General features: G+C 42.4%; 1 protein-coding gene across 1 annotated transcript; it reads left to right on the forward strand.

Moving 5' to 3' along the window:
• Positions 1-460: 460 nt before the first annotated feature.
• On the forward strand, positions 461-8,989 carry MPC2 (mitochondrial pyruvate carrier 2). Its single transcript, XM_026083381.1, has 5 exons — positions 461-682; positions 4,829-4,869; positions 6,868-6,952; positions 7,989-8,100; positions 8,744-8,989. Exons 1-5 carry the CDS (start codon positions 577-579, stop codon positions 8,799-8,801), a joined length of 402 nt encoding a protein of 133 aa, XP_025939166.1. The 5' UTR covers positions 461-576; the 3' UTR covers positions 8,802-8,989.
• Positions 8,990-10,465: the final 1,476 nt, after the last annotated feature.

The raw sequence follows: 10,465 nt of genomic DNA on the forward strand, positions 1-10,465 counted from the left end.
GCGCCGAGACTCCACGGGTCTCGCGCGAGCTGGTGACGTCGCTTCTGTACGCCCCACCCCTGCCCGAGTGGGGATGGGGCGCCGTAGAAATGACAGACGACAACGACGCCGAGTTYGGCTTCGCCGGCTAAGCCGGCTTGCGATCCGAGCGATGAAGCCACGAGGTGGCCATCTTGAGTTCGGGCGCGTGGTCGTGCCTCAGGGTTTCCCGAGTCACCCATCTTGAAATGGGCAGTGAAGCGGCCCGGCGGCCATCTTTGAGCCGGGCACCAAACAGCACTCGTGCCCTTCCCAAAGAAGGCTGAACACCTTTTTCGAAAAATGTGGTGTCACGTCTCCTCTTGAGGCGGAGGAAAACAGCACTAACCAATAGCGCTGCGCGAAACCCGCATCCCCGCCCCCCTCTTGCGGAGGCAACCAATCAGCGCGCAGGAAGCCCTCCTTCTCCCCTCCCCCTTACCCCCTCCCCAACGCTCCCCGGTCAGGTGGGCGGGTGCTGGTGGCCGCCGAAGGACGGCGGGTCGCCGAGGGACAGAGCCGCCGGCGACCACCGCCCGGCCCCCGTCCCGTCCCGACATGGCGGCCGCCGTCGCGGGGCTCCGCGCCTCCTACCACCGCCTGCTCGACCGCATCGAGCTCAAGCTGCCGCCGCGGCTCCGGCCCTTTTACAACCACCCGGCAGGTAGCGGCGTCCTCTAGTGCGGCCCAACGGCTCCCGGGCGGCGGCGGGGGCAGGGGCACCGGGAAGCAGCCGGGGCGGCGGCGGCGGTGACGGTGACCTTGGCCCCGGCCGGGCCCCCGGGCCGGGCGGGCTGTGGGGGGAGCGGCGGGGCCCCTGGGCGGCTCGGGGGCTCCCGCGGCTGCGGGCGAGCTGACCCGCCGGGAAGGGCCGGGCGGCGGGGCCCGCTGGAGAGGGTCCTCCGCCCTGGGGGACAGGGCGTTTGCCCGGGGAGGCGAAAAGGGGGCGGCACAGTCGTGGCTGTGTTACTGTGTCTCTTACAAGGGGAAAAACTACCGAAGAGTGGGCTCCTGTCAGTTAAAGGGGTAACTTTCCATATTATTAAAAAAAAAAAAAGAGAGAGAGACAAACACGTCACCAATTGTTATTCTAGTCCCCCGCAATGCACAAGCATACTTGAATGCTATCACATGCTCTGACTTCAGAGAACAGTTGGCCGAGCTATTCCCAACCCAGAGGATATGATGATTTCAAAGCAGGCCTGAGTGCTTTAGTAGTCGTTTCTTTCAGATGGATATACTGAAAAATAGGGGGAGTGTTACAAGGTTTTCTGATCTGATAGTCCATTTTAAGTCCAGATGCTGTTCGCCTTCATTTTCTTCCAAAGCTGGCACTTCCAATTAAGAGACCTCATAGCATTTATGAGTCCCTCATCATAGCTGAAGCACTTCTGTGGAAAAGGAAGGGCTTGACTTTCTTGTAATGGACTACCCTTACCTGACCTAAAGCTTACGTTTACTCAAGTAAATATGTTTTTCGTGTTACTGGAGAGAAACCTCTTGTAAAATAAACTACTTCAGTGCCATTTAGGTGATGTTTGTTTGATAGGGTAGGTAAGCAGAGTGCTTCATAAAATTCTAAAATTCCACAGGCTGATGCTTCCACTGTTTTGTTTGAGTGTGATATGCATCCTTGACTCTTCACCTACTTGGAATTTGCACTGTGAAAATGGACTTTAGCTTTTAGTCAGTTGCTCCATCCTCCTGTAACAGTCCTCTCTTGAAACGAAAGTTGTTGGTTTAAACAAATCATAATTAAACAATTTAATTTTTGTATATTCAGAATCAATATGTCCAGCACTTCTATTGTAAAGGTGCCAAACCTTTGGGTGCCATGTTCATCCTGTCTGAAATGTAGCAGCTTGAAATTGCTTATCTTGAATGTGAGACATGGCCAGCAGTGGGAACATCTGTGTTTGTTCTTCATCAGAACTGCAGTATTAACTAAAAAGGCTTTGGAGGTTCTCTTGCACTGCTTTCTGCTTCACAGAATTGCCTGTGGGCCACTTTTGTTCACCATCATCATGTTGAGATTAAAAAAAAAAAATCCATTTTTTAGGGGTTCGGGGTGTATGTGTATATATATACGTATGTATATTTGAATTAGAAGAACAACTGCCATAATCTGTATTCATGACTTTAGTCAGAAAAGCCGTAGAACAAACAGGTATGAAAACTGAACTGCTGCCACTTCTGTTTCAGCACTGATTGTCTTAAAGGTAGGTCTCTGAGAAAGTTACACAATACATGTCACTTTGACTGCAGACAAGTAGGCTAAAAATGAAAGACTCAAATTTTCTTTCTTAATGATGTCTAAGTTGCTAGTCTAATTTAGGAATAGTGTTACTATCATGAAATTATAAATCATTTGCATCGGATGAAGAATGATGTTTCTTTTCTGGCACAAAGAAAGCTTCCAGTGAAATGATTGATGCCTGCTCTGAAAAGCAGTTCCTGTGGCTGGTGCTGCACAGAGCGAGGCTGCTGCAGGACAGTGAAAGGCCTGGGGTAAGGATAGAGAGCACCAACTCCCCTGGCTGCCTGCTGGCTGCCACAGATGGAGGAACATGGCAGCCACAGAGATATGCAGGGCTGAGCTTGTACTCCGCTCTTTTGGCCTCTCTGGTTCACTTTGCCCGATTAAACTGTAAACTCCCCAGGACAAAGACTTGTTATATTTAATATGCTTTATAAATCCTACAATACTGGTCACACTTATGATATCCAAATTAACCTCTGGTAAGTCCCTGCTCTGATACACTGCTGTAAAATTCATCCTTGAAAAACTTGGAGTGTAACAGTCTAGGAAGAGCTTGCTCTGGCTGGGTAATTCTCCTTAACTGGAGTATCTTCTGGAGAGGTACGCAGTTTATGAAGTGTAACAGTCTTTCCATGTAACAAGCTTGTCTTGGTACCTTATTTGTCTCAAACCATTTCTCTTACTTGTGTAGTCAATATGTTTAAATTATCAAGTTATTGTTAATAAAAATTAATGTAATTCTTGAAACTTTACTAGTTGTTCAGGGAATGTTGATTTAATAATTTATACTCCCCCACACATTCTCTAGTGTCCCAAATATGAATTTGTGTTTTAGAAGAAAATAGATAATAGTTATAAAAGTCCCATAAAAGTGACTTTAATAAGACTTAGTCTGATTCATAAAGAGCTATAAAATGCTGAGTATCTGTCTAAGAAAATAACTAAAGTTTACATCTTTCAAGCATAAATATTGACTTGTATTTATTCAACAGTTTGAGAAAGTTTTAGTGGCTGCCCAAACCCATGCATGCAAAAAAAATCCTGCATAGGGAGAAATGTTCTATGTTCTTAGAGCATAAAGTAATCTGATAATAGTTATTAACTGCAGTTTGAAACCTGATCACTGTCTCAAGCAGTGTGGGTCTAAGAGGACTTTATGCAAAGCTGCCAAGCCAGTTTTTGTTGCATTCTGTGTTCCAGTTGCCCTACCCTTTTGTAGGGCTTAGAAGGCTTTAAGGTGATGCAGCAACTGATATTTGTAACAATAACGCTTATCCCCCAAGTTATGAGTTGCTTCACAGGTGCTTGCTGCAGAAGCCTGTCAGTTAATTTTTCCCAAGTCTTGGTTTTAAATTAGAGGATGCTTAAAACAAAGAGTATGAACAGTTACTGTAATGCCTTTTTAGGGCTGTATTGTTAGTGGAAAAATTAGCACACACAAAAAGCAAGCCACCAAAGTCCTACTGTCTGTCATCTATATTGCAAAGCATTGACTCATAATATGTAACATATTAAAGGGAAAACTTGGCTTCATCTTGCATGTTATCCAAATGCTGAGCAATGGCCTAGAAAGAACTAAAACTTACCATCACTAAATCAGCCCCACTGTCCTGACTGTTATTGCAGTGCTGTGGGTTGATATTTTGGGTCATGGTCCCTCTTTAAGACTTGGAGTGACAGCCCTTGCTTAGTGATTTCTGGTATGGTTGACAGCCTGTGGATTGTAGGTGTGGCATAACAATACTTGTTTGTTTTAATCAACCATTTGCAGTTTTAGCACCATTTGTAGCATGTAAGTACTTGTAGAAGAGATGTTTTCCCCCCAAATCCCCTTCCATTGATTTTTCTCCCTTTCTTCCTACAGACTTCTCCCATAACCCTCCTTTGACTATGGGCAGACTAACAGGGGTTGATTTGGGTGGGGAGCACTCTTTCTGCTAGAAGGATATGGGTATTCAGAGATGTAGATTAGAAGTGCAGGAGGACACTTTCCTTGTCACACGTAGTGCTACTTGTATTTGCAATTTGTACTGTTTCTTTAACCATCCAGTACTGCTGGGCAAAAGATGTCTGTTGCACCAACAGATGGGCTGTGATTTTTGGGGGGGAAGAATAAACTGACTGACTACAGTGTCAGTAATAAAATATTTTGGGGTTTCAATTCACAAGATTCAGTTCACAAAGATTTCAAATAGTAACTCTGTTAGTTTAGTTCTAGAGTACTTTTTAATCATTATATAGAAACCATTTTCACTATTTCTAGGGCTGATGCTAACTTTTGTCTTTGATCGTAAATGCATTTTGCCTGCTGTAGCTTCTTCACTTGCTTAAAAATAAAATATAAAATCACACTTGTCTGTTGCAAAAATAGGTGGACTGATTACATAACTGAAGGCTGATATGATTAGGTGATAGTGCTTGTACAGTGGTGGAAACTATGCTAATGTACACACTTCATTATTTCAAAAAAACCCCAAACTTACTATAGGTTTCAAAACAGCCTATATCTCGCTAAATAATTTAACTCTTTTTTTTCTCACCCCTGCCTAGGTCCCAAAACAGTGTTCTTCTGGGCACCTGTTATGAAATGGGTAAGTATAAGATCCCAACTGGCATCTGGATGTTGATCAGAAGGCAATTTGCAGCAACCCATTGGGCAAGCAGTAGTTTCCCAGCAGATATCTGAGCCTACTGAAGGATTTGTTGCCAAGGCTTTAATGTTTAATATATGGAGAGGAAAAAAATAGCCCTAATAACATACAGCACAACATAAGGATGAAGGGGAAAAAGAATAAGGCTTTGTGAAAACTTGTAAGAATTTCACTGAAAGTTTCCCCAAAGCTCTCTCTTTGTAAAACACTAACTGCTGCTCAAGGTAGAGATGAGCTGGCATAATTCAAAACTCTTAAAGCTGGTATTTCTTCTGAGGTTGAAGAATTTGAAGAGTATCGTAAGGAGGCCAGTTTCCAAGCCTTATAGCTTGAAGGCAGGTTAAAGTGGGTAAGAGTGCAAGGTAACATTGAATAAGACGCATGTGCAGTTAGTAGCRGACATGGATCACAACTGAGTTTGACTTCTGTAGCTCATGCACAATAGGATGTAGACTTACTGCAGCTTTCCTTAAAACCCAATGCAGTACTTGCCTCTGCTACTTAAAAAAAAAAAAATGAAGAAGAAAAAAAAAAGGGGGGGGGGACTGCCATTTCTCATGCAGTTCTGCTTCCCAATTGGTTACATCACTCGGCTGTGTCAGCACAAGTGAGGTATATGCCTAGCCCAAATTCACTGCACTTTCTCAAGTTTTTGAATTGGTGAAGGTAAGATAAATGAGCTATAATATAAAGCTGCTTGATCTCCTTGTTTGATAACGTGATAACAAGCAAGGATATAACCTGTTCTTCTTATTGCCAGCTGGTTCATAAGTTTCCTACTGTGAACCTCAACTTTTTTTAGATCTTGGGCTATGCATATTACGCTCTTATGCTGTAGCTCATTTTCTTTGTCAATCTAAACTGGAGCTGCAGCAACTGTGATTAACCATCTCCTTTCTTAGAAGTCTCCCAGGCAACGTGCTCTTGAGCCTGAGCATACAGGCTGCTCTTTGGAGTAGGTTGCTGATGACTGCTGCTATATCAAAAGAGCTAATACACAAATGGCTTTTCTGTGAAGGTGCAGGAAGACCTCTCTAAGCTCACAGTGAAGTTCTGCACTGAGAAATTGGAATGACTTTTCCTCTATATGGTAGAAGCAAGTTTACTGCAGTTATCCTTTCCCCAGCGTGCTGAAACTCTGTACCTCAGAGGCACTACTGCAGCAACATCAATCAAGTGATGCAATGGGGCTGCACACTAAAGTTTCTAGCCTTTAAAGTTGGCTTCTTGATTGGAGCAAAAGGAGTCCTTAGTGGCAGTCAATAAATCAAAAGCTCTAGTTTTCATTTTGTTTTAGGGAATCCCTGTAACAGAACATCAAACTGTTTCCAGTAGAGGGCAGTAACACAACAGAACAAATCAAGCAGCATACTTGCTAGTGATGTTCTTAAGTAGATTAGCCAAGCTATTCCTCACTTCACCTGGAAATTTTCCGCTTTTAATAATGTTACATTAAAAAATAACTGCTTTTACCTCTGTAGATGAAGCTGAGAGAAAACAACATGGTGTCACACCTACGCCTTTACCTACATTATCTAAGCTTGAGCTTTAAGAAGAATCAATAGAAGGGTGGTATTTAGACAAGCTTCCACTTGCTATATGAAAAACAGTTTGTGCTTAGAGCAGAACAAAAGGGAATGCACTGTACTTGAGTTAACCTTGTTCTTAAACTAATGCAAGGTTGTCACTGCCTACGGTTATATTGCAGGTTGTTCCTAAATGCACCCCCATACCTGTCCTTATTCCCACCACAAGGGACTAGAAGTGAATGGTATCTCCAAGAGTCTAATTAGACTGCTCATACGGTGCATCCCATCTCCTTCATAATGTATATAGAATAAGCACTGAGCTATGAAGCAGCTTCCCTTTGTAAAGCATTTGCATCTTTTACAGTAGGTCTTGGTACTGGATTGAGACTCACTGAATTTCTCTTTACAGGGTTTGGTATGYGCTGGAATGGCTGATATGACCAGACCAGCAGAAAAGCTGAGCACAGCTCAGTCTGCAGTATTAATGGCCACAGGTAAAGACATTGTTACACAGCGCCCTGTCTAAAATTGTATCCACTCCTTTCTGAGTTCTCTGTTAGTACTAATCCACTTCTCTAGAAAAGGCTTAATTATGGTATGTTAGTTGTCACTATTGTTAATGCACAGTTCTAGCAGAGACCTATGTGATTTTGATTATTAAATCTGTAAAAGTTCTGTGATTATACAACGGAGTTTTCCATGAGCGTCTCTAATTTGGAATCATCCACAGCAAATTGTTATGAGTTTCATCCCTTAAGTTACAATGATGTCACTCGTTCCAGTAAGTGTCCTCTTTCACTTCAGGTCAAGTAACTTTGAAATTGGTCCAGAATATAATGGCTGTTTATAGAGCAGGCTTCAAGGGGTTAAACAATGCTAGGGTAATTATACTAACATAACTGGAAAGAATTTCCATGTACTAAGAGGACTTGGAAGCACTGATGTACAGATTGTTGCACTACTATCCGCCATGAGTTTCCACACTGCCAAAACCAATATTCCATACTCAAGTTGTTCCACCAAATCTTGGGGGGAGGGGGGGAGCAGCTAAAGCTAAAATCAAAACTACAGTTGATACTTTTTTTTCTCTGAACTTTATTTTGAAATCTGACACAGTTGCTGTTTTGCATGATATGTAAATCTTTTATTACTGATACATTCTGTAATCTCTAAACTGGTGCAGCAAGGTGGATATACTACAGCAAAATGTCATTACCCTGCAGCTGTGATGGAGAATTAAGGTCAAGACTGTTGTAGAGTACACAGAGATCTTTATTTGATATTAAGACTATGACTGAAGTTATTGTCTAGTTGCGTTATTTTGGAAAAATGTAATACATACGAGTAGCTCTCCCACTGCTGTTTAATGTGTTTCTAACTGAGAAACAGCTAATTTTTAGAAAAGCAATTGTCTAACAGAGTTATAAAACTTATTTACTTAAACTGGCCCATGGTTCTGTCTCTAAACTTAGAGGAATGTTTAAATATCTAAACTTGAGTAATCCTTAAACTTTTCTTTTCATTCAACAGGCCTTATTTGGTCAAGGTACTCTCTAGTTATTATTCCTAAAAACTGGGGCCTTTTTGCTGTAAACTTCTTTGTTGGCTGTGCTGGTGGTTCTCAACTCTTCCGAATATGGAGGTATGTAATAAGGGCTACTCTCCACTTGGTATTTTAAATAAGCTCTCATACTACCTAATCTTAATCAGGAACTTAAATTCTCCTGGCCTCGATGGCAGTGCAACATGCAAGAGAAACTCAGCAATTAAATAACACAGAAATTCTGTGCTACAGTGTTACTTTCCCAGCTTAGTAGCAGTGAAGCTTCCCAATATCTTCAGTATAACTAGAGCATGTCTTAAGAAATGCTCTATTTAAGCTGTAGTTTCTGGGTTTAATGCATTCTTTAAAAGCTGCGTGTCTGATTGACAGAAAGTCCAAACTTTCTCCCATGCATAAGCTTTGCACTGCTGTCAGTTTTCAATTCAATGTTGAATGTTGTCAGTTCCAGCTGGACCATCAAAAGGTCCTTAAGCAAAGCAGCATCTGAAAAAACAGCTCTTTCTTTGAAGGCAAATTTGGACTTCTCTGGGTTTTTCAATACTGGCCAGGAATGAGGCAAAACTTAGCAACTAATTGGGAGCTTTTTACATAAGCTAGCCTATCCTGAGTTTCTACCTTCAAGTCTGCTGTAATTTTAAACCTCCTTTGCTGACCAGGTTGTTATGAAGACACTGTTATTATAATTTAACCTGTATTCTTAGTTGGCTTTTTTTCTCTATAGGTATAATCAGGAGCTAAAAGCAAAACAACAAGAGCAGTTGCAGCAAAACGATGCTTAACCCTACAGCCCAAACCCAGCTACGCACAAACCCTTCCCAGTGGGACCTAGCTTCACTAATTTTAATATTTTTCCTCTAAGTAATGGAAGAGGAAATCTAAATGTCTAGAGAGCAAGAGTTTTCTAAGTGCAAGTAACAAAGTAACTCTGTRCATTTAAATAAAGTGCAACCTTTTAAATTTAAGTAAACTTGCATGTCTTGTGTTTGTTATTAGAGAAGTTGCATTGTTTCTTTACAAGACATAATCCACAGTCTGTTTCTTTTATTACCTTATCTGGCTCTACTGAACAGTGCCAGGAGTAGTGTGGTGTTGGTGTCTATCAACCAGAACCTCCAACTGAAGTGTTCCATGTCACAGTGTGACCTGGGTGGGGTTTTACCATACTTCCAATAACCAGTGACAGTGGCATCTGCATATTATTCCCTGCTGCTTTTCCTTGGTAGTTTAAGGATACTCTTTTCAGCTTCAGCTGCGTGCATCTTCATTTGTTTCCCAGCTACCACCATCTTTGTCAAGAGGAGGGTTAGCCTGTATGTGTCCAGTGTTGTTTTAGCTACTGTCATCCTCTACAACATCCTCTGCCTCTAAAGGCAGAGATGGGCATATCTAAGATCCTTGCTTTTGGGAATGTGAAAAGTAAACAGCCCAAACTTCTAGTACTGGCTTCCCCGCTCCTTAAGTACACACACACTTCCTATGAAAGTGTACGCTCAGAAAACATGTACTTTAGAACAAACACCATCATCTCAGGGAGATAGCAGTGGTCTGCTCTCATCTGTGGTATATTTATGGATGAATATTTAAGCTTTCCCTAAAAGTCCATACCTTTCCCTACTTACTCCAGAGAACAATGTGCCAGTACAAAATCACTTCAGAGCAAAGGCTACACATTACACTGCAAGAGCCCATCTGTTACTGAAAAATAAAAGGCGATTGTGCTCAGAGCATGGCATCAGCTTCATCTGGTGTGCTGTCACAGTGACTCCTTCCACCAAAGCTGGAAGTAAGTCAGTAGCAGAGCTTAGAGCTTTAGATTCAGGAGAGCAAGACAACTGAGAGACAGTAGCTTCTTCAGTATTCAATAAAACGGATGCCTTGAAATACTGGAGTTTTGCCATGTCCTCTCATTAAGTCTTCTCCCTCCCTTCCCCACAATCCCTTTTGAGTTACCAAATAAGAGCATGACAACGGTGGGGAGGAGTTCTACGGTTACAAGAGCTACAGCATCTTGTGGCACTGAAGTCCTCTCCTTCTCACCCTCTGTATAATGCTGTGTTGTCTTATCCAGTGCAAAGTATTTGTGCATGGCAGTAAAGAAGCATTTTTTTCTTCTAGCAAGACATTTCTGCTTAGTAAGATATCCCAGAAACTCTGTCAGATGCCCTTTTCCAGAGGTTGTCCTGCCATGAAGCTCTCTCTTTCTTTGTTTCTGCTACAGACTTTCAGTGTAGCCTTAAATAGTCTCACTTGCATTTCTTAGTTCTCCTAGCTTAAGTGGTAATTCTGAGTATCCATTCAAATGGTGAACGCTCCAGTTGTGTGTTGTTTGCTGAGCTGACAGTGACCACAGCAATTGAAGAATACTGTCAGGAAGAAAAAGGGTGTATTTCAGCCTCCCTCCCCTTGCAGTCGCTAACCAGATAAGACTTGTCCAGCAAACCAG

The sequence above is a fragment of the Apteryx rowi genome, unplaced genomic scaffold (genome assembly GCF_003343035.1).
Source record: "Apteryx rowi isolate R43461 unplaced genomic scaffold, aptRow1 scaffold_60, whole genome shotgun sequence".
Taxonomy (NCBI): Eukaryota; Metazoa; Chordata; class Aves; order Apterygiformes; family Apterygidae; genus Apteryx; species Apteryx rowi.